Source organism: Nicotiana tomentosiformis, chromosome 1 (assembly GCF_000390325.3).
Source record: "Nicotiana tomentosiformis chromosome 1, ASM39032v3, whole genome shotgun sequence".
NCBI lineage: Eukaryota > Viridiplantae > Streptophyta > Magnoliopsida > Solanales > Solanaceae > Nicotiana > Nicotiana tomentosiformis.
The window spans coordinates 18,458,786-18,483,732 of record NC_090812.1 but is presented as its reverse complement, the minus strand read 5'-3'; the positions used below and the strand labels follow the sequence as shown (position 1 = coordinate 18,483,732).

Genomic DNA, 24,947 nt, shown 5'->3' with positions numbered 1-24,947 from the left:
GTCTAGAAGATTTTTTTCAGCTTCACACAACTCATCATTAAATTGTTGGCCATTACGCGCATCAACCTTTTCATTCAAATTTGCATTCAAGTTATGCACAGCCAAGCCAAAATTATCAATTTTATGTGCAAGATCATCTCTCTCCTTAGACCAATCATTCACCAACGTTTTCAGAAGACAACGTCGTTCCGCATATTTCCTTAATCGAGAATATTCGTCCCAATACCAACCCTTACTCCCATATTCAAATTCAGCTTTCCAAGAGTTCAGGTCATGACAAGCCCAAAATGACGGGCCATATAAGTCTTCCGTCAACCAAGAGTCTTCATCAATAACCTTACCTCTATATATTTCATCCCCAGATGTCATGGTGAAAGAACTAGAAACACACTAAGAGAAAAATCAAATAGTTATAAAAATAAAATATTTACAAAAAGAGAAGAAAAAAAAACTTGTAAAGATAAAAGTAAAAGCCTAATATAGAAAAATAGTTAATTTCTAAGTCCCCGGCAACGGCGCCAAAAACTTGTTGGCGACCAAACACACTCACGCAAGTATACGTGGTCGTCAAGTAATAGAGTAGTGAATAGAGTATCTTTCCCACAAGGACTTATGATTAACTTTTGACTAATTCAAACTCAAATAGCTTATCGATTCAAGTAATTTCTTATAAAATAGATAATTGTCTCATTTACTACCTAAAGACTATCAAGTAATGGAATACCAGAAATCAACGCAACACTTAAATAGTTTTAAATAACAATCAATGGGAGATAATATTCCAGGGTCACGGGTTATTTAACAATCATGTTGCATTCTTAGCTTAAAATAACTAATTGATTTATCTGGATTATTGGTTCACAGGGTTGATATTACTCATAAGAGTCTGTCGAGCCCTTACTAGCCTATTCAAGCTAACTTAATACCTATATGTCTATGGAATTAAACTTAACAAGAACGCATTTACAATTCCTGTATTGCAACCGAGCAAGGCAATTAGGTATATGTCTATCCCAATTGCAAATCCTTTCCCCGATGCCCGGGTTTAAGAACTTGCTCTATTTAATTCTATATGCAATCTAGAGTTCCCACTTTCGAGTTCAACTCTAGATTCGTAGATAGTATTTCACTGTTAGCTACTCAGCAAAATAATTAAAAACAGAATTAAATAAACAACCCAATATGATAAAATCAACTTCGTCAAATTAAACTTCAAACATCAACATTCATGTATACCCATGACCCTAGAACAATAGGGTTCTTAGCCACTCATATTTAGGCAATCATCAAAAATTCACAAGAGTGCATAAGAATCAATAAAAGAAAGAGAGAATAGGAACTCAAGACGAATTCTGTGGTTTTAGAACTTTGTTGTGCCTTTCTCCTCTTCTCCAATATGTTCCCTCCTAAAAGAGGCGTTTTTGGCTTATATATTGCGTACAAAAGTCGTGGGCCAAAGTTCTCCTATTTCTAATCCAAATCAGCTTCAGGGATTGATGCTAGGGTGGATGCGTCGCATCCACCTCATCCTCCACTTCTCAGCTTCGCATGCTAGGGTGGATGCTTCGCATCAACCTCGTCCTCCACTTCTCAGCTTTGCCCAGGTGCGGATGCTAAGGCGGATGCTATGGGCCGACTTCACTGCTAAGGGTGTACGAAATCTGATCTTTTTCTAGATTGGATGCGACGCATCCAATATCTCTTCCTCTACCTAGAGCACCTTTTCTTCATATTTTTGCACTCCATACACCCTAATTCACCACACACAACTCAATTAGTCATAAAATCAATAATTAAACCATGTTGGGCATTTTAAAGATCAAATAACATCAAGAAGCGGTTAAAACATGGGTAAAGTAACATCAACACATATCGAAATATGCCAAACATCAGAGGTCGTGTTCGCGAAGTGAGGGGTCAGCGAAACATTGCGTTCGCAGTGGGTTGAACGCGTTCGCGTAGAAGGCATGTGAGGCAGAAGCATTTGTGCTTCGCGAACGTGAGGGTAATGCCGCGTTCGCGAAGGAGGAATTTGGGCGAACAAAATTTGTGTTTCGCTAAGGCGAGGCAGTGACCGCGTTCGCGAAGAAGGAATCGCTGAGCAGAGATTTAAGTTCTGAAAATGGGACTCCATTTTTGACGAATTGGAGCTCGGGAAGAGGTGATTTTCGGGAGATTTTCAAGGAAAACAACAGGGTAAGTATTCTTAACTCAATATTGGTCAAATTACCTGAATCCATGGTTGTTTTTAACATTTAATTGGTGAATTAAGTTGGACCCTCTTGGTTAAATTTGAAGATTTGAGGGTTTTGATAAAATTTATATAGCCGGACTCGTGGTTGAACGGGCGTTCATATTTTGTAACTTTTGTCGGGTTCTGGGACGTGGGCCCCATAGGCAATTTTTGAGTGTAATTTCGAATTTTGTTGGAAAATTAGTATTTTCATATGGAATTAATTCTTATAATTTGTATTGACTGAATCGAATTATTTGTGACTAGATTTGAGGCATTTGGAGACCGATTCGCGAGGCAAGGGCGTAGCAAAATAAAGAATTTCACGGTTTGAGGTAAGTAATAATTCTAAATTTGGTTCTGAGGGTATGAAACCCTGGATTTTGTATTATGTGATCGGTTTTGAGGTGACGCACATGCTAGGTGACGGGCGTGTGGGCGTACACCGTAGGAATTATGACTTGGTCAAATTCTATGGAACTGTGTAATTGAATAATCTGTTGTTATGTGTTTATTCTCCATATAGTAGATAAATTGAATCACAAATCATGTTCAAATTATGTGTTGGCACTGCAGAGACCCACAGAGGTCGTGTACATGTTGAATTATCTGCTAAATTATTATTTTGTACTCAGTCACAGTTTACGTATTTATTTTATCTCAGTCTCTATTGTTTCTTGTTGATACATTATGTCATTTCTGTTGGGGCTGATTTTAATGATTACTGAGAGCCCGAGATACTGGAGAGATTTATGACTGAGTGAGGTCAATGGCCTGATTGTGAGATATTATACTATAGCACGTGAGTTGTCCGTGCAACATGTGAGTTGTCTGTGCTGATCTAGATATTATACTATAGCACGTGAGTTATCCGTGCAATACGTGAGTTGTCTGTGTGGATTCAGATATTATACTATAGCACGTTAGTTGTCCGTTCAGCACGTGAGTTGTCCGTGCGGATCCAGATATTATACTATAGCATGTGAATTGTCTGTACAGCACGTGAGTTGTCCGTACGGATCCAGATATTATACTATAGCACGTGAGTTGTCTGTGCAGCACGTGAGTTGTCCGTGCGGATTATAGCGCTTAGGCTGAAGGAGTCCCTCCAAAGTCTGTACACACCCCCAAGTGAGCGCAGGAACCTACTGAGTGCGAGTGCCGAGTGCTGAGCGAATGGGAGGACTGACTGACTGTTTCCCTAAGAGGATGCATTGATTTCATTATTTTTGTACTTCAGTTGTCATATATCACTGCTTTGGGAAATTTTTGAGAGCTATTATCTATGTTTCAGTTGAACTTGACATGAAATTACTGTTTTGGCATTAAATGTTAAACCTGAAAGCATGCCTACCTTGTTATGTTGGAATTTACTGTAATTGGACTCAACTGTGAAGCTCGTCACTACTTTTAGTCCTTTATTTAGTATTATTACTTGCTGAGCTGGTTGTACTCATACTACACCCTGCACTTCGTGTGCAGATCCAGGTGTTCCTGGACACAGTGAGTGTTGATTTTTTCGCACAGTTGATTATCCGGAGATTTCGAGGTAGTTGTCGGTGTTTCGCAGACCTTGTATCTCCTTTCTTATCTTCTTGATTACTGTATTTGGTCTCAGACTATTATAGACCGTGTTTTTTCCAGACTTGTGATGTATAGATGCTCATATACTCTGTGACACCCCAATAGTTGGGAATTCCGCATTATGTTTTGGGTTTTCTATCCCGGTTATGAGAACTTTTAATATTAACACTACTTTAAATTCATTCTTGTTAAAAGAGTTGAAAATATTTGTGAGAAATCGGCTTGCCTAGTACCACGTTAGGCGCCATCACGACATGTTAGAATTTTGGGTCGTGACATCACTATAAAAGGATGAGTTTTAATAGGTTTTGTCCACATAAGAAATTTATTTATAGTTTTAGTCTTTGGTAAGAAATTCTTTCATATTTTTTCTTTTGGCTTTATCTAATTAACCTACATAGGTTCTCACCCAACTACTTAAATTAAAAAATTGAAGGATGTGTAACTTATATATATAATCTATATATAATATGTGTATAATCGTGTGTTGTCTGTATATCATCTACGTATATTAGCTATAAAAAGTAAATAATACATCTGGCGGGATATTCATGTAAATATTCCATACATCTTGATTTTATCCATGATATGACTTCTATTATAATAATTTTAAAAACTCTCTACTAAATTTCAAAAACATCTTATCTTTTTACTTTTAAAATTATTTTATATTTTAAAAAATAATCTTATTTCGAATAATTTGTTTACATTTAAAAAATAATATTTCACGTCATACCAAATTTTTAAAAATTTTTTTTTTTTTGTTACACTTGAAAATCGTTATAAAAATTATTAATTAGAAACCAATATTTCTCTTGTTGAATTCGAGAAAAAAAAAATCTTTCACTTAATCTAATGATTCAAAACTAATATTCTTCAACGAAAAAAATATTATACCTTTGCAATGTTGGCTTAACTGCAGCTAAATGAAGAGGTTTCAACATATACCCTTCAATTCCTAGAGGGTGCTAAATTGAAATTAATGATAGCAACTGTATAGCCAATATTTTGTTATTTGTTTGGTGTCCATTTATACAAATTGACTCTTCAAACAAATATTCTTCAAAAGAAAAAAAAATTGAATATTGACTGATTTTTGTGATGTTTCTTTCTTCAGCGTGTATGTTTACTTCATTATATATGTAAGTAAACTTTTATTCGATTTAAATTATTTTTTAAAAAAATCGCTTTATTCAAATTTAGCTATAGTATTTTAAAGAACTATAATTATAGGGTTTTAAATGTGAAAGAGTTTTATCGTTATATTGAGTAGTTTTCTTTTTCTTTTTTTCCAGAGGCGAAGTAGTATTTAAATAATTAGAAAATAATAAAAGTTTCTAACATGATTGCATATGAACATTAACCGAATTAAGTATGATAACATGATAATAAAAGATAAATTTATTTTTTATTTTAATTTAAATTTAAAATTTTTATCTATAAATTCAAAATTATCTTTTAATATTTAATTCATATTCAGCTTTTTTTAGATATATATGTATTTGACTAACATAGTCAAATATAGAATAAAGTTACCATATACTATTGGCATTTATTAGCTTGCCACTTGGCTTAACCACAATGCCAATTATATATGGTAACTTTATTCCTTTAATATATATATATATATATATATATATATATATATATATATATATATATCTAAACTTTTTGCTTCCTTCGTTGATGTGAGTGTACTCTATTGTTGAGTAAGTTGCACTTTCTAAGTTCAGTTTCTCTTTTGTTTGTGCTATTGACAAATAACGTTTATTAGAATTTCTGTGACTTGCCAGGTATTAGTGAAATATTTCTGGACTTCTATGCATGTTTTATCTGATTTTGGTACCATAGGTCTTTGAAATTGATTTCAATTTTTGTAATGCTTGTTCTATGGTTTTTGCAAGGACACAAGAGAGTTCGGTCTAAATAATGTATCTGAATCAGAACTTCTCTGCAGTAAATGTAGAATTGAAATTTGGTCTTTTGTGATCATAGTATTATGAGAATTTGAAAGAGGAAGGTAAAAAGAAGAGAAGTTGTAACACGTTTGAACTTTATCGTGATTTGTCTTTGCAAAAGTAGTAGTACTACTACATACTTTCCGAAGGCATAGAATTATAACAGAAGAATTCAAATATTCAAGATCCATGAATAGGTCCAAGAGGTATTTGTGAATCCAAATTTGAACTGCTTGAATTAGTCTCAGAGAACATTTGAAACTGTAATAGTATCTATTTGTATTATATTACTCCTACATCTTTTGTTTGCTTCTTTAACAGGATACAAGTGTTGGAACTATTTAAAAGCCAATGCACTTGCAAAGTTGTAGTTCATTAGAGAAGATTTGTACTGTATCATATCCATTTAAAAATTCATCCCAATGTTACTACTGGTGCTCAAATAATTGTATCTTTCAAAATTTAATAATATATCATGAGAAATACATATTTCTTAAATCCACTTTGCTTGCGCAATTAATATTTCTAAACTGATAATTATTACTCTTATGCATATGTGTGTAAGATAATAGAAATCGATTCTAGTTTTATTTAGAGTATAAAGTTAATCATAGTGACTTTAACTTCTATTCTAACGGACTGAATATCTTTTATAAGGAATCAAAAGAATATGACAATTTTTTCTCAAAAATTCCCAACTAAAAATACAGACTACTCTTTCCTTTCTATCGAATACCGAGTAGTTAGAACTTGTGGAACAGAGTGGAATGAGAGATAGATCTAAAAACTAGGTAACAAACTAACAGTGTGAGTTAATTTTGCTATGGACAAAAAGAGAAGAATAATCTGATTGAGCTAAGACCAAAAGCAGCACTATTTTTAACTTGTGAGGAATCGATAGAAATATCTTTGTCATGATGTGGATTGATGGAATATCAAAACTTTTGAAATTTGAGCTTTCGATTTTTTTTCACTTTTTAAGATTTTCCACTCCTGCTTTTCTGGTTAGTCAATATTTTGTAGAAAATTTCTTTGTGGTCTTTTAAGTAAGAAAGGGATTTCGTGCCTTCCAAAGATTGCGGAAATTTTACTTTCCAGAGTGTGTTAAGCTCATATGGTGGAAGCTAAACATGTGGAATGGGCAATATCATAATTTTTTCCGCATTTAATTATTTGAAGGGAAAATAGTTTTCCATCTTTACATAAAACATTAATTTAATATTAATAGTTAAAAGTTAAAGTGATTTAATACATATCACTTAACCATAAGTAACCGATAAATGTGTGTATGAAAGAATTATATCTTGCATCAGTGCATAATACCGTTGCGCCCACTAATTTTTTGTGGAAAATTAATGACTTGTCTTGACGTAAATATATATGCTTTACTCAATATTTATCAACTGTAATCAAGTATAGTTAATGGAAAACACTGAGGATTACTACATCTAGTGCCACAAAAACACAGGAAATCTTTTATTAGGTGTATGTGCTATTTACATAAAATTAATGAATATATAACATATATTTTATATACACCTTTTTTATTACTTAACAACGGTTAGTTACTATATATTTACTATTCAATGCATCAATTACATAATGTCAAATAAGTGTCGTTCGAATGCTGAATATTTTTTATTTTCAAGATTATTTTTTAAGAGTAGGAGGGTACTGCAAAGAATGAGTGAATGATAACAAAACAGGATGTACAAAAAAAAAATGTACATTTAGTGGGTGCACGTGAAGACCGTGGGTGAAGGAACAAATTCATAATAACAACAACTCCAATTTCAAAAGAATAGTCGGAATATATTTATATACTCACACATACAGACACATGTATGACATATATTATGCATTTGTTGCATATATATAGTACTACTACTGTTTCATCCGTGACCATTTGGCAAAACCGTTCGTCCACTTAAATACACTTAAAATACTATTCTCTAAACTACATCTATATACTCAAAGATAAAAGAAATAGAAGAAGTCATGAAATGTGGTCCTCCAGTCTGTTTCCCAAAACAGTAACCTCCACAATGTAATAAGATTTGTTTTTAAATGCCAAAGATGTGAGGCCTGAGTGGTCAACACCAATTTAAAAAAATTGACGTAAAATGAACATGCAAGTACAGTTTCATTTTTAGGCATATGGAATTCAATATCTATTAGTTCTAATTAATTCGGATTTGTACTAGATAGGCTCGCTAAGGAGTGTAAACTACTCTCCGTTGAGAATTTGCAATTCTCATAATGCGATACCGCTTATAGCCTGTGCTCTTTCTTTGCCAAGTATTTTTTTTTTCCAAAGTTAAGGCATATGGCCAAGCTTTTAGAAAAAAAAGTATTTTTAAGTAGAAGTAGAACTAGTTTTTGAGAAGTAGACAAAAGTTACTTCTTCACAAACACACTTTTTGAAAAATATTTTTGAGAAAAAAATACACTTAGAAGCACTTTTTAAATTTTTCGTCAAACACTAGTTACTACTCAAAATTGATTTTCAAATTAATTGATCAAATTATCACCTAGTGAATTGGTGGTCAACAGAAACACTAGTAAACCATGAGGATAACGTTAATGTTTGTTTTCCCCGCCGTAAGAGTAATAATTAAATAAGTCCATAAAGTTAACATCAATCGGCAGAATAGTGCAGCCTTTCATTGCGAAAATCACGGATTAATGGAAGCTTAACTACTAGTCTAGTAGTAGTATAACTTTTCCAACTAGTTTAATTTAGAGGCAAAGTCTTTCTTTATGACAAGTAGTAGTAAGAATAATCAAATTGTCCACTGCCTTGGTTGGGTGAGCAATTTTTTATATGTAAAATTTGGGATCGATTTTCCTCATCATCATCGGTCTTCTCAATCAGAGCTTGTCATTTCCCTCACCAACAGTCTTCAATCAGAGCTTGTCACGCAAGGCATGATTATGATCCCTCTAAATTTAATCATAGAGATTTTAAGTTTAACTCTGAATTAACCACTTTTCATAGGAAGTACTGTACGTCTGTGCCCCTCTTAATGAACTTATTTGGTATATTAGATTAGTCCGTCAATGGATTTTAAATACCAAAAGTTAAACTTAAAAAATAAAAAAGACTCGCTAGTTCATAGTGGCTGCTCAGCCTTTCAGACAAACATGTGGTATCTGTGTAATCTCGCCGAATTGTTTTCACATCCCAAAGCACATTTCTGTGCTTTTTTAAAAATTAATATTCCTTGTAAATAATTTGATTAAAGCGAAGTTTTGTCATAGACCTAGTTTTCTCTATGGTCGATTTTAAATACCATATATTCATTGTTATATTATACCTTGCAAGATTTTTTTTTAAAAAAAAACAAAATCATAAATTTACGAGACTGCGAATACAATTCCTAAAAATCGTCACAATAAATAACATCCATCCAAAAGAGAATCCAATGTACTATAACCATTACAAATAAATAGTGCGAGAGTACATCAAATAAAACTTTCAAAACCAGAAAAGAAAAGACACAAGTGGAAAATAATTATTCATCCGTATAAAATTTTTGGTAGTCAGTAGTCGCATGTGACCCACTACTATAATTTACAAACCGAAATCTTGAACACAATGTCTGTTCTGTTATGTGCCATTCAAGATTTTGCCAGAGGTGTATTAAAATCTCATAATTAATGACATTTGGGCTTACGTGAAAATGATTTATTAGTACGAACAAATAACTAATTAACGACAAAATGGGGCTGCCAGATGTGCTAAAACAAATACTTAAAAACTAAGTGGAGACAAGCAGAAATAGTCCAAAAACTTGAGTAAAAGGACAAAACTACCCTCACCCGTAATAATTTAATGCGAGAAAATGATTAAGCAATTAAGCAATGAAAACGAGAAAGTCTATGTGAATTGACTGTACAGGTCAAATACAAAATGTCACTCTCAGAACGTGTGAACACAGTCCTCAGAAGAGAACACAGTTTGAGACCAAACGAGTTTAACTTATGCACTGACGTGTACAAATGTTTTACCAACATCAAGTTAAGATTAACTACTTCTGCAGGTAATTGTTTACAGTAATCTTGATTGTTAACCTAAAATATACAGTATATAATTTGTTATAAGCGATTTTAACATACAAAAAAAATATTATTGTTTTATCCTATTCATTCAACTAGTTCATGTCACTCTCTAGTTTCCATCCAAGAAACACTAGCTGGAGAAATGCTTTCTTTCCACAAATACTAACACTAGATTTTTCAGAATTTTGTATTTTTGAAATTCCTATCCAGAAAAGTGTAGAGAAGTCACATGGGGTTTCCTCAGTAAACACAAGACATGGAAAAGAATAAAAGGAAATTATTGAAACCAGAAAAAGGTAAGTAGTACCATAAATACAATAGCATCCTCCTCTATATGCATTCCTATTGAAGCAAGAGTTTCTGTTTTTTTCCCTTTATTTAAAAAAAAACTTGGAAATTAGAAAATCAAAAGTGAAAAAAAAGGGAGGAAAGAAAATTTAAAAAGTAAAGCTGCCAATTCCTCATCTTTCACAGTGGGGAAAAAAGAGATGATGTAAAAGGGCTTTTCCTGTTTTACTCTATCCATTGTCAGTAACTTTGAGAAAAAATGGTGTTTTTATATCCACTACATAAAATTTGAAAAAGAATGCAAGAAATTAAACAAATATACTTGGATATTATAGTACAGAATTATCTCTATAATTCTTTTTTGAACTGTTTTTGCATTTTTCTCATACACACAACGGCAAGCTGAGCTTTTGAAAAATACTAAACACAAATATATCCTCCTATACAAATCTCTCTCTTCAGTCCTAGCTAATATCCCAAAGGACCAAAACTAACAAAATACATTTCAAATTCTTCACAACTCTCTAGCAAAAAGTTCTCAAAAAGAAACAAACAAACAGAAAAAAAGGTAATAATGACAGACAAAACCAAATGACAACTAACATATACCTCTCTGTCTGTCTTCCATGAAGTCCTCATTCATATGAACTGAATCTTTCAAGCACTTTCACTCATCACACTTTAGAAATTTAAAAATCTGCATAACAAATTCAACCCATTATTCATAACAAATTATGAAAACAAAGAATTAAGAATTTAAGGATTTGATATATGCATTTACTAAAAAGAACTAAGAATCAAGAACTGACCAATAATATAGATTTTACTTCAAACTATTACTGAGAGCTGTTTGGATCATCCTCTTCGCTATCCGCAGGTTGAGGTTGATGTTGTTGTTGATGTTGCTGATGATGTTCCAATGAGTGACTTTGATGGTCCGAATTCATATTCAAACCACTTCTTGAATAAGCATTAAGGGCTGCTAACATGCCCAAATTACTTTCAGACATTCCCAACCCAAGATGTTGAGATTGTTGTTGCTGCTGCATTATCATTGAGCCTAGTTGCAATGGATTTCCTCTCCCACTTTGAAATTCGAGATTTGTTGGAATATTAAATCTAGGCATGAAATGCAATGGTGCTTGCATCGTATTTGAGCTACCCATAGAAAAAGGCCACATTTGAGACTCGAGTGTAGTAGTTCCTGACGTGCTTGCCATGGGTGCGGACAACGTATGTCCGCTACCACTAGCAGTGACTGGCAGCATCCAGAACGGGCTACCAGTGGTTCCACTGGTGGGCGGTGGTGCCACTGCCCACAAGCCAGTTGCTGGCATCATATTAGCATGCCGAAGCATATTGGATGATGGTCCAGCTACAGCTTCTTGGGAAGGTTTAGGCAATTGCGAAGAATTTCCCTTGAATTGCTTATTTGAAGGTGAACTAGATCCTCCAGAAACTTCTCCTTGCGGATTACTTGAACCTTCCTCTTTGAACAAATCTTCTCGATATCTCTTCCGAAGGTAATTCTCCGTTCCCTCTTGTCCTCCACCACCATCTCCGCTGCTACCACCGCCACCACCTCCTTGTATTGATTCGGCGATTGGATTTGCCGTCAGAAGATGAGGATTTTGATGAAACCCTAGCATGTGAGAGAAACCTTCTTCAAAAGGATGAGGCGGATGGTGAGCAGCAGCTAGGGCTAAAGCGCTATGAAACGAATGTGGAGCTGACTTAGACGGCGGAGCCGACAGAGTGGAGCCGCTGCTACGGAGAGATATGTTTAGAGTGGAAAAGTTGGCTGGGATGGTGCCGGTGCCTGTGGCAGCGATGATAGCTGGCTCGGCTTGCTGTAAGAGCCATTCGATGGTTTCTCCGTCGGACTTATGGCCTAATTCTCGAGTCAATTGGAAAACCCTAGCTGCACAGGCGGCTGGCATTCGGATGCGCCGCCCTCGTCCGTCAACTTTGGTGTGCCGATCCTTGGTTTGTTTCTTCGGCGGCTGGGGTTGCAGCTGTTGTTGTTGCACAAGTTGTGTTTGCTGTATTGCCAGCTGCTGCTGTTGGGGTTGAGATTTCTTGTTTTGGTCAATCAGGGAGTCGGATCTAGTGGCGATAGCAAGAGAAGCATCAACTAGATGAGGTGGCTGCTGCTGCTGATGTGGAGGAGTAGGAGAGGAAGTAGAAGGAGAAGCACTAGTAGCAGCAGTAGGAGTAGGACTAGCAGAATTATTAAGACCAGGTGGAGCAGAAGGTTGGATGGAGATAGAGGTCATAAAAGGAACAGATGATCGGCCATGTTGCTGTTGAAAGTGGTGGGAGAGGAGCTGATACTGGTGCTGATGTTGGTGGTGTAGAGGTTGAGAAGGGGCGGTGTTGGTGGTGGAAGTGGCGGTGGTGGTGTTGTTTTGTTTACTAGTGCTATTAGTATTGTTGTTTTGTAAATCAGAGAGTTCCATAATTTTAGTTTTAGGGGGGAGAGAGAGAGAGTGGTGGCCTGGGTTTGGAATGTGGGGGTGGGTGGGGTAATCAAGAATTTTGTTGGTGGGTTCAAGAAAACTGATCTTTCTTTATTTGCCTTTTTTCTCTGTCGGATGATTTTTGTTTCTAAGTTCGCAGCAACCCCATCTCCATCTCCCCCCTCTCTTCTTCCAAACTCAAGAAAGAGATAAGAGAGAAAGGTGGGGAAGAGAGAAAAAGATAAAACAGAGAGAGAGAGAGAGAGTGGTATTTGACAAGGGGGTGGGTAGGGGTCTAACTTGGACAAAGAGTTTTTGTGGGGTTCATTAGGTTCTTCTCTGATTGACTCTTGTTTTCTTCCAAGAGTGAGAGAAAGAAGCAGATGTATAGTTCTGAAAGGAAGAAAGAAGAAACTCTGTAGTTTGATAAAGTTGTTTGTGGGGGTACGGTGTTTTTTTTGGGGGGGGGGAGGGGGTTATAGAGAAGTGCTTATATAAGGAGATATATTTTAAGAAGAAATGGGGGAATTAAATAAATTAACTTATTTTTATGTTATTGTAAAACATATTATAACAAATAATGCGTTATTTTTTATTTTACTCTAATATTTGCACATATTTTTTAAATGATGCAATAGTGCCAAATTTTTTGTTCACACTTTTAATTTAAGAAAATTAAACTCATGAAAAAAGTACTACGTACTATCCTTCTTTTGTTTCTAAGTACTGTGAAATACTGCTATGTTGAACGCATGTAAGTAAACGCTATTTTACTATTACATGCATTTGAAGGGACCATAAATATCGTGGTTATGTAATTTAGTCACACAAATACAAACAATTTAAGTAGCACTACTCTCTATCTTGCAATCTCAATCTTTACGACATGAATTTTTTGTTAGAAAATTGAGACAAAGATTGTCGTCATCATCCACGTAGCTAGGTGCCCACCTGAATTATAATTTAAGACTGGCATGGAAAATGCGAAAATAAAATACACATAGCCATAGGATTTTACGTACTCACATTTTGATCTTCGATAATTAATTACTTAGATACTACATTTCTAGCAAACAATAAAGGTTGAGTACATTAGGTTGTGCTGAATGTTGTACTCCTTACAGATTTCATTGATGTGCTTAAATATCAATGCAACTCAATTAAATTTTATGAGTTTACTCAAACCTTCGTTCACTTTTACTTGTCCACTATACTAAAGATACATTTTTATTTTTACTTGTCCACAATACTAAATCAAGAGAAAGACGATCTTTTTTTATGTTTTACCGGTATCATTAATAACTCATTTTCAAAATTAATCCCTAAGACTTTTTGAAATACTATCATTATTAGGGGTTATACGGTAAAATACATACTACAATTATTATTTATTAAGAACCGTGAAAAATCGAAAGTGAACAAGTAAGAGTGAACGGAGGAAGTATTTATTATGCAAGTAGATAAGTTATTAGAACAATATAGGCCGTGGATATGTTGTTATTATGCCTTTTATATTACAATAATTTATATCTCCTTTAGATGGTTGAATCAAAAAAAAATTGTTTAAAGTTCAATTTTTTTCAGAGGGCAAGGCAAAAATATATTAATGTAACAATAATTGAAAGAAATAAGAAATAAAAATTTTATTTTCTATAAATATCAAATATATACAGTCAAACTTCTCTATAACATCTATTTTTATAATATTATTTTACTATTAATGGTCAAGTTTTTTAAAAATTAATTTTTCATGTTATCTTATATTATATATATTTTTAAAATAATATTTCACTATAATCATAAAAAAATATCGGGACAAACAATATCGTTACTGAGAAGTTTGAATATCTTGAAATAAACACAAGACAGCTATACTTTGAACAACAGGGAGTGTGCCAAGTGCTTTGCTTTAGTTTCTGTTTACTTCATCATTTCAGTATAACCTAATCATGGTAATTGTTACTAGGTGTCAAACTGTCAATAGATGCACCATTTCTAATTATGTGTGCATTAGTATAACATTATCATCTTCATTTGCGAAACCCAAAGCTAAGACACAGAGGTTAATTGCATTTCAAGTTTGACAATCGCTGGATTGAAAAAAACATTATTAAAGCAGAATAAATGATGTTTAGTTGCGCAGTCGTCTTGTGGGTTAAGCATAATTAGTAGTAGGATTATACGATTAAGTGCCAAATATTAAGGTTGAGGAGGGAGATGAGTCCAGATCGGCAGATAGACATCAAAGCGGGATGTATTTTTTTAATTTTTTGGGGGGAAGGGGGGGGGGGGGCATCAAATGATGTAGGACAACTCATACCAACCTAACCCTACACTTCTCTTATTTTCTATTCTATTTTGTTGTTATTATTATTATTGAGTTGTTGTTTTTGAATTTATTTGGAAAATCTTTTTAAAAGTTATTCCTATGTCACAATTTATGTAACGATATTCGAATCTTAAGACTCAAACGAATTATTTTTTGACCGCAATTCTTTTATATGTATTTTACATATTTTAAATTATTAATTATTGTGATTTATAGTACTTTTAATATAGTTTTCAAATAGAAAAAAATTAAAGATTTTATGTTCAAATATGTGGTCACAATTGAGAAGTTTGAATCTCGAAAACCAAAAACTATCACATAAATTAGGATAAAAAATAATATTTTATTAGCGGACTAAGTTTTTAATACAAATTGCAATAAATTGCGGCCTCTCAAATTTATCTTTTTAACACTAATCTCCTTTATCGTTTGAAATATTACACTTACCTCTCTTTCTTTTTTTTTGGGTGTGTAAAAGAATGGTTTAAATAATAAAATTTATATAATATTCAGGAATTGCCTATTTCCCTCTTCATTTTGTGCATTTTTCCGCTTTAATTCCTTAACAAATTTAGCATTGTTACATGATTACGATAAAAATTTAATGTTTATATAATAATTTAAATTATTACAAATATTGGATAATATGCAAAACAATAGAGACCTAAAGAGTAATGACAATGCTTACTAAACTGACGTTTCATTTTTTGACGTCTTTATTTTATGCGGTTTTAATTCATAAGATGTTGGTTGAAATTTTTTACTCGCATTTAGTATTTGTGCTAATTATCAAATACATATGACTTGCATATAACTTTTTTAAACTAGTAATTATTTTTAAATGATGTATTTTTTTACTTTGATTACGAGTTACAACTCTAAAATTAAACATATTGATCTGACATTAAATGAGAATAAATCCTCTAATAAATGATTGAATTATACTGGGTATTACTCCTAAGTCCTAACTCTATACCTGCTAAAATTTCTTGTTAAAATAATTCAAAGATCTTTAATTTTGGGGAAGTTATCATCACTGGAAAAGGACAGCCTTGTCCACTTATCATTTCAAAAATCCAATAAACTTTTGGAAAAAAAAAATATTATTGAGCAGGGCCGTAGCCCGTAGTCATATTATCTTGTGCTAATAAAATATTTAACAAAAACCCAACAAATATTTAAAAAGTCTTGTAATAATAATCAGCCAGACAAGTCCCATCTGGACCCACTCCTCTATATCCCATTGATTAAACAAAGATAATAAAATAAATAAGCATAAGGTAACACCCAACCCACATCCTCATCCTCAATCATCTTAAGCCAATTATAATATTTTGAGAATCAAACAATAAAGAGGTTAATTTATGTGCACCGTTATAAATTTACACTATCAAATTAAATCGACTATAAGAGCATATACTTGCGTATAATAATCCTGACTAAGACTTGATGATAAAGAAAAACAACAAAATCGGTTATAATGTATTAAAATGTCGTTGATAATTTAAAAAATTAGTTACATCATTAATTTTTGGCAAGAAAAGAGGAAGACAAGCTTCTTTTATTCTTTCTTTCTGGCCATGATATTTCGAGGTTTTTAGATTTGGAGCATCTGCTTTTGAATATGTTTTCTTCTTTTTTTGTTCCCATTTTGTCCCAATTAAGAGACTCTGCTTTTAAAGTTGAATTCACCCACTCATTTTGGAACAACAGAGTTTTCATTGTATATATTTACTCATTTTACAAATGCATTAAAATAGTAGTGCTAAATTGACTTGGTATTAGTTGTAAAGATTCTGTGCATCACCTCTATAGATTTACTTGTTAGGATCCCCAGGCGTTTGATTTTAGTTTTCGCTAGAATTTTTGTCTATAAAAGTTTTTTAAAGAAAAATTATTTATTAAATAATCTTTTGAGAAATTCTTTTGGAGAACATTGTCGTTTGTGTAAAATTATTTAATTATTCAATTTTAACATTTGATATGAAAATTTCATTTATTATTTTTTTTTGATTTGTTAAAATGGACAAATAAAAATAAAAATATATTTTTAATATGAAAGACCCCGTGCATAGCGGGATCTTAATGCACCGAATTTTTCTTTTTAATTTTTAATATAAAGGACAAGTAAAAGTGAACAAAAGAGTAATTACTTATATTACTCCCTCTATCTCAAATTATTAGTCATAATTTTTAAAAAATAGTTGTCTCAAATTATTTGTCATTTTAGAAGTTCAAGACATAATCAAATATTTTTTATTTTAGCGTTAGTAGTAATTATTCTTGAAAATGTAAATAGCACATAAGTAGAGTAAATATTCTACGGAGAGAAAAACATAAGTAGAATAGTCAAAAATTCCTTCTAATTAAGATTTTTTTTATGAACGTATAAATGAGAAACATGACAAATAATTTGAAACGAAGAGAGCACTAATTAAGATAAATGTTTCAAACGACATGTCTGGTCAAATACCATATTGAATTGGGAAGGAAGGAGTTCAGTTTCTTTAAAATTGGGACCAGATATCAATTCCAAAATTGCTTACTACTATTCTTAATTTAGAGAAAACTGCTCACTGTTGTGCTTGCTAAGCAAAGACAGTGGTAACTGTGGATTTTACTGTTACATACCCCAAACTCTGTCTGATTTCCCATTTGTAAAGGAGTTATTGATTGAGACCTTCCAATTTTTTCTTTTTAATCCTTTTCTAATTAACAAAATTTAAGAAAATGACATCACAATATTTTTCCAAAAGAAAAAGAAAAAAAAACTAGTAGGCGTAATTGGAGTCTAGAACCCATTTGTGGTTCTTTTGGATAAGTGTGACGGAAATGTGTGTTTAAAAAAAAAAGAGACCTTTCTATATATAGCGCTCTTTTAAAGAGCGCTATACTTTAACGGAGTTTTGGCCGTTAAAGTATAGCGCTCTTTAAAAGAGCGTTATATATATATATATATAACGCCACTGTAAACTGCGTTATACCCGTTTTGTGGTCCCACAAATAAGTCTCCTGCGTTTAACTGACATAACAATAATTCAAATGGGTATAGCGCTCTAAAGAGCGCTATACCTAAAACAATTCAGCCCCCCGAGCTAGGCATTGTCTTATTTAAAGGCGTTAGGATTTTACAAAAATTCATTCAAAAATATTCCTAACTCTCGTTCAAATTTTTCTTCTTGTTAAATTCTCAAGCATTTTTTCATAATGTCTGAAGTGCGAAAAGTAAGGGTTTTATTATATTGGGGAGGGTGAGGTTATGGTGGCGAATAACTCTGTGAGCTATAGTTTATCTCTGCAGTGTCATGTTAAGTTGCCACTTATAATGGAGTACGATAGATTGGTATCGTTGTTATGTAATAAAATGAGTGTGAGGAAACGTTCGGTGAACCTTAAAGTAACCGGAAGATATCTGTAATCCGTCACTCCGCAAAGGGTTTGCTTGTTACGCTGAGTTTAACATCGACGATGATAAAACTTTGAGGAATATTTTGAGGACTCCGAATGAATACCGGGAATTTCTTATGATAAAAATATTGAAAATGTACGTCAAGGTCGAAGACGTTCGCAATAATGAGGTTGCGCATAGTAGGGATAACCCTCAGTCATTGGGTGGTTATTCTGGAGCAGTTTTTGCCGGACAAGTTCCGGATAAAAGAGTTTTCCCTGATTTAAACTTATCACCACGGGCGAATAAGGATCGAGGAAATAATTTCTCTCCTGCTTTACATAATCCACAAGACGAGTGGTAAACTTCAATTTTCCTTAGTGTTACGATGTATATTTTTATTGTATTGAATTTGTATTAACACTCATATATTTCACAAGGGGTACCGGCCAGATATGACTTTTACAAGTTATGAACCCACGCCCAGTTGGAATATGCGTAGTTCTAGTGTGTTGGATCATGGTGGTCCATCCGGGAGTCATCACCAACAGAATAATGTCCATCAAGGGATGTCAAACACGTTACGACTTGTAAGTGAAGTGATACAGCTATATGGAAAGTATTTATTAATTGAAGTAGCTTATTATTTTGTTGTTTGTGCAGTGAAAACGAGCAAGTTGAACCACATGTCCTCACTCAATTGCCCAAAGACGACATATTAAATCGGGATCTGGTAGATGCACAGAGTGAGTAAGAGAACAAAGATTATGACAACAATGCCGATAATTCCGGAGATGGCACACCCTTCCCTCGTGAGGATGGTGATGAGGAGGAAGAGAATGAATGACCTAATTTAACAAGGGAGTATGCTCCACCCCCCGTTAGACCAAGAGTGTACGAGTCCCAAGTGTCGTTTCATTCAAGGAAGATTTTCTACCTTGATAACTTACCAAGTACGCAAGATGTGGATGCTCTCACAAGGGATTTTGATGAAATTCGGACAGCAATGTGGGATGATTCTAGACCAACGGTACTGGCAAATGGCATACTTTTTCCTGATAAAGCGCGCCTAAGTAGGGCGACGAAAATGCACAACATAAAAGAGTGTCGTGAGATGACGGTATAGGAGTCTACTCCGGAGGTATACAAGGTTGTTTGCCGTAGATGGTTTACGGGTTGTCATTGGATGCTGCGTGCGAGCAAGAAGAAAACAGATTTGTGGCAAGTGGGTAAATACATTCCCACCCACATATATGAAATGGACACATTCAATGGGAATCACTACAACTTGGATATTGACTTGATTTCTCTTATCCTTATTCCACACCTTGAAGCGTCTATAAGGTATAAAATCAAATAGTGCATTACATCAGTCCACCGCCATACCATTACCAAAAGAAAGGCATTTCTCGGGCGCAAACGTGCGATTGAAATTATTTATGGTAATTGGGATAAGTCATTTGTAGCTCTACCCAAGTGCATGGTCGCACTGCAACACTTTAACCCCAGGACTGTTGTTGAATGGAAGCTTGAGCGGAGTCCGAGAAAACCAGAATATATATTCAATTACGTGTTCTGGGCATTTAAACCAGCAATTGATGGTTTTCTGCATTGACGGCCGGTAATATCCATAGACGACACTCATGTCTATGGAAAGTATGATATCAAGTTGTTGATAGTCGTTGCAGTAGATGCTAATGGACAAATATTTCCTATAGCTTTTGCTATTTGTGCCAATGAAAGCCAAGAGACGTGGACGTTATTTTTGAACCATTTGAAAGAGCACGTTGTCAAACAACGTTCCGACATTTGTCTAATATCTGATCGGCATGGTGGTATCTTAAGTTCTGTAGAGAACTTGCCTGCATGGCAAGAACCTTATGCCTACCGCTGTTATTGTATCAGGCACTTTAAGGCCAATTTCCAGAAGGCACATCCCAACAAGGATCTGCATGATCTAATGTGGATGGCAGTAACAGACCACCAAGAGCATAAATTCTGGAGGCACATGAAATCTACCAGGAAGGAAGATGAGAGAGCCTATCATTGGTTGATGCGACATGAGCTTCACAATTGGACTTTGCATGCGGATGGTGGAAGAAGATGGGGAATTCTGACTACAAACGTGTCAGAGTCTTTCAACGGGTTATTGAAGTCGGCAAAAGGATTGCCTGTCACTGCCATGGTGCGAATGTCGTTCAAGCAAATGGCAGAGAGGTTTGTTGAAAGGGATGCAAATGCAACGTCATTGATGGAAAGGGGTGTTGAATTTATGCCACTGCCGATGAAGAGATTTGAGAAATGCAAGCGGCGAGCACATTGGCATTCATTTTTGCAGTATAATCACGATAGAAATATTTTGAAGTTCGCACCGCTATCTATCAAAATCGGGGGAATAATGTATATACCATAAATAAATTTAGAAGGTTATGCTCTTGTGGGAAATGGTCCATCTACCACATATCATGCTCACATGTCATCAGGTGCTTTCAACATACAAGTTTAGGGCTAAACAACTACGTTGATAAACAATATAGTGTTGCTGCTTACTTAAACACCTATAGTGGGCAGTTTGCAGCCAGTGGGTGCTGAGCATTATTGGCCACCGGAATAATTTAAAATGGTGTGTAACAAGGACTATTTGCGTCGAATACAAGTGCAGAAGAGAGCGCGTATACGGAACCAAATGGATGTTAGCGATACCGTTTATGCGCGCAAATGTGGTATATTCTCGCAAACAGGACACGACCATCAAAAATGTCCTTCGGGTGGTTTGGGTGGCGGTGGTAATCAAGCTCGTGGTGGGTGTTCTTCTAATGTGACCAACTATCAATGAGTTTATGTTGTAATAAGTAGCTGTTTTGTTTATGTTGCAAGATGTATCAAATAAAATTATGTTTCCATTATTGTTAAATCTTATTGATATTTAACATTTTCTAGTTGACTAAATTAATGCATTTCTCCCTCCCGTTCATGTAATCAAAAATAGTATTGGATTAAAAAATAGAAAAATATGTGAATATATTTGATAAATATAGTTGATAAATATAGTTAAAAAATAGTTGAGTTAAAGGTAAATTTTTGATAAATATGTGAATACATATAGCGCGGTTAAATATTACGTTATGTGAATATATATAGCGTGGTTAAATACTATGTTATATGAATATATATAGCGCGGTTAAATACTACATTACGCGTATTGTCTTGTCGAACTGAAAAGATGCCCGTCTGAGAAAAAGTTATTTTCTATCTGAAAGAATATTTAATACGCAAAGCATAGCGCGGTTAAATACTACATTATGTGAATATATATATAGCGCGGTTAAATACTACGTTATGTGTGTTGCCTTGCCTATAAATAACGGGCGCATTCTAGTTATTTTTTGTGCTTAACAATAACCAATAGCAAAACTTACCATAAAAGCAAGTTTTTTTTACGCTTTAACAAATGTCTGAACGCCTTTATGTACTAAGGTGCCAGTGCGGCAAAAAATATATGATGAATGACTGTTGGGATGATGGTGAAGTTGGACGCCGCTACTGGATGTGTGTGAACAAGTTTTATAGGATTCCCGACGAACCTTTTTGCAATTTTGAGGTATGGATTGATGAACCCTATAAGCAGGAATGCTACAAACGATCTTTGCAGTATCTTCATGATTTGAAACAGTGTGAATATGAAAAAGAATATAAACAAGAAATTGCGGAGTTGAAGGAGAAACTGAAAGAGGCAGAATTAGAAAAAAATAAGATGGAAGAGAAATTTAAGTGGTTGGAGCAGAGAATAATGGGCGACAGTTACTAAACAATGACATGTATGTGTTGAGTGTACTACTTTATCTTTATGTTCCTGTGTCATGTATTTTCATTAGTTATACTGAATTTAAATTATGTTAAGTTGCTATTTTTTGTGTTTGTGTTGTAGTATTAAAATAAAGAAGGAATAGGGAAATAAAAACATAATGCGCATATTATGTAAACATAAAAAATTATTGTTATTATTTACATAAAATACAAAAAAAAAAAAAAAAATCAACGTGTCCTACAACATGTGTTCTTCAATGCAGCCGCTGGCCTGAGGCGCATCCCATCCCGCTCAGCTACGCTATCAGGATCATCCTCATCACGGTGCCTCTTTATAGCAGGATGCGCTGCAGCATAATCATCAGTGGTGCTGGCAGGATCGGTAGAAGGGGTCATCGGTCCAGTATAAACCTACAGAAGAATAAGTCATCTCAGTATAGGAAAGTATATATTAAGTCACAACAATTTAAATTGTCTTACCATGGTCTCGTCGTGCTCCTGAATATAATCATCCGTCGCAGCCATGTCAGCATCGCACAAATAGGCCTCCGTGACGGGCGAGGATGAAGCCTTAATAATAAAATTAATAAAGTTATGGAAAATAAATGAGAAAAGAAAAAATAAATTTAAATTTAATACTAATACAAACATACCTGCGCCTGTGATGATGAGCCATAACTCAGCCGATGCCCACTATCCAAATCTTGGGTCGGCCAATCCTCAGTAGCGGTCGATGAACCTGGGAAGTATGCTTCCCAATCCTCTCCGGTAAGGCTATATGACGGCATGCTACTGGATACTCATTCGGCTCATGTAGGTCACCCGGCAGATCAGCATTAACATCATCAACAGGGGCCTCAACCCCGTGCGGCAGCCCTGCCTCGTGGGGCACACCCACCTCGAGGGCACCCCTGCCTCGTGGGGCACCCCTACCTCGTGCGATACCCCTACTTCGATGGTACTACTCTGGCGCCACATAAGCAGGGTCGTGTCCCAAGCGCTGATCCTCTTGAGCTCGCTGCAGTGTCCGGGCAGCCATCTCTGCAACCTGCCGGCCGTAATCGTGCAAAGCGGCCGCTCCCTCGCCGACATGCTACTGCATTTGCAGTCCTATCTGGTAGACTATATGTAGGCCAATAGCCTGCACAACGTATAAAATATAAACTACAGAATATTAAGTTATAATTATATAATTAATAATAACAAAAAATATACCAGGGCCTCATACCGCCCGGCGTATGGAACGTACCGACCGCCAGCTTGATGAATGGGATTCCCGACAAAAAGTCAGGTAACGCGGCGGTACCAAGGCATATAGAGCTGAATAGTCTCCGTCTGGATCTGTGAAGGGGGGCGGAATCAGGTCAGCTCGCTGGTCCCAAGTATGGACCTGCGCCTTTAGCCATGCTACATATGCGTCGTCCGCCTTGGAACGATCATCCCGCTGATAATGTGTGGCCTCCCATCTAGGCCCCCTCGGTATATACTGCGAACGACCAAACTGGCAAAGTACCCGCTCCGTGACATGATGCTCTATAATATCGAGGCACATCAGCGGGACGAAAGTGCTCCAAATCAGTCGGTCGGCCGAGCAATAATCGGGCAAGCCACCTATCAAGTCGTCGATGTATGGCGTCCAGATGATCTATCAAATAACAACAGAAAACGTGAGTATGAAGTAAGTTTAGGTATACATTTACCTGTACGCCCTCCAGCATATCCAACACATCCCTGCAAATGGGGAGATTATACCGAGCCTCGTAATCTCGTACATATCCATGCCGGAGAACCCACCTCCTAACTAGAGGGAGAAACGGAGATGATACATCCGGAGGTAATGGTAGTAGAGGTGGCTGCAACTGTAGGAACCGCTCCCAGGCCGAAACCTAACATACAAAGTTGATATAAAGTTTAAGATAAATTTTGACTAGATAGAATTGGAAGGAATGAATAGAGTATTCGAATATGTTGTCACTTGTAGAAGCGGAAAAAATCCACATACGCCATGTTGGGTGCACATGCTCGCCCGACACAGATGCTTGTATAAGTAGGCGAGAAGAGCAGCACCCCAGTTGTACTGGGGTAAATCATCTAGCAGCTGAAGATGATAAAGAAATCGCAAGCTTACTAGGTTCCCCGAAGTGTTCAGGAACAAGACCCCCCCAAACAGAAAGAGCAGCAGCAACCTCATATACCGATGAATATGCAGATCATCTGTCTCGCCGGTGATGTCGGGGTGCAATATCTCCAAATGTTGTAGAATAGCTGTCAAACTCATGCGACTGGCCCCTGAGTGTGCAGTCTCATCCTGTGGCATGAATCCAGTGAGCTGCTGCAGCAAGTCCAAATACTGCTCATGCGTCATCTCTCTCATGGCCTGAGGCAGTGTAACGGGCAGTCCATCAACATACATCCCATATAAAACCTCCACGTCCTGCAGCGTGATGGTGGCCTCGCCAATGGGCAGGTGGAAAGTGTGCGTCTCTGGTCGCCACCGCTCTATCAGGGCCGTGATCAAAGACCAGTCGAGCTGCAGCCGCCCGATCTCCAAAATCCTGTAGAAGCCCTTATCCCGCATGGACTACACGGGGATGGAGATCTCTGTCCTTCATAAAATTTCACATGTCGTCCACTCTCCTGGCGTGGAGAGTCTAGGCCAGTAACTCTCCCTCCCATACGTAGGCGGACCTATGATCGCCCTGTAACACTAATAGCTCATCGGAGACAGGTCCGGGATGCATAGGCGGCACGTCCATGTCGTCTACTGTAAATTAAACAACATTAATTATATGTTTGATCTGTAAATTAAATAATTATTTTTTATAATTATACAATTTTT

At 35.5% G+C, this 24,947-nt stretch overlaps 2 protein-coding genes across 2 annotated transcripts; both read right to left on the bottom strand.

Moving 5' to 3' along the window:
* Window positions 1–10,433: 10,433 nt before the first annotated feature.
* Window positions 10,434–12,729, bottom strand: LOC104089749 (transcription factor TCP8-like). Its single transcript, XM_009594718.4, has 2 exons — window positions 10,935–12,729; window positions 10,434–10,822 (listed from the first exon to the last, which is right to left on the bottom strand). The coding sequence occupies exon 1, from the start codon at window positions 12,582–12,584 to the stop codon at window positions 10,962–10,964; it is 1,623 nt and encodes a 540-aa protein (XP_009593013.1). The 5' UTR covers window positions 12,585–12,729; the 3' UTR covers window positions 10,434–10,822; window positions 10,935–10,961.
* Window positions 12,730–23,201: 10,472 nt separating this feature from the next.
* Window positions 23,202–24,686, bottom strand: LOC138903754 (serine/threonine-protein phosphatase 7 long form homolog). The gene is made up of 3 exons (XM_070192329.1): window positions 24,111–24,686; window positions 23,809–23,994; window positions 23,202–23,249 (listed from the first exon to the last, which is right to left on the bottom strand). Exons 1-3 carry the CDS (start codon window positions 24,684–24,686, stop codon window positions 23,202–23,204), a joined length of 810 nt encoding a protein of 269 aa, XP_070048430.1.
* Window positions 24,687–24,947: the final 261 nt, after the last annotated feature.

What these genes read in the sequence shown, in the direction of transcription:
- LOC138903754 (XM_070192329.1), bottom strand. Translation starts at nt 24,686, where the DNA reads ATGCGGGATAAGGGCTTCTACAGGATTTTGGAGATCGGGCGGCTGCAG. An exon ending in GCATGTGCACCCAACATGGC is followed by an intron (nt 23,995 to 24,110) that starts GTATGTGGATTT and finishes TTTGTATGTTAG; the next exon opens with GTTTCGGCCTGGGAGCGGTT. An exon ending in ATATGCTGGAGGGCGTACAG is followed by an intron (nt 23,250 to 23,808) that starts GTAAATGTATAC and finishes TACGTTGTGCAG; the next exon opens with GCTATTGGCCTACATATAGT.
- LOC104089749 (XM_009594718.4), bottom strand. Translation starts at nt 12,584, where the DNA reads ATGGAACTCTCTGATTTACAAAACAACAATACTAATAGCACTAGTAAA.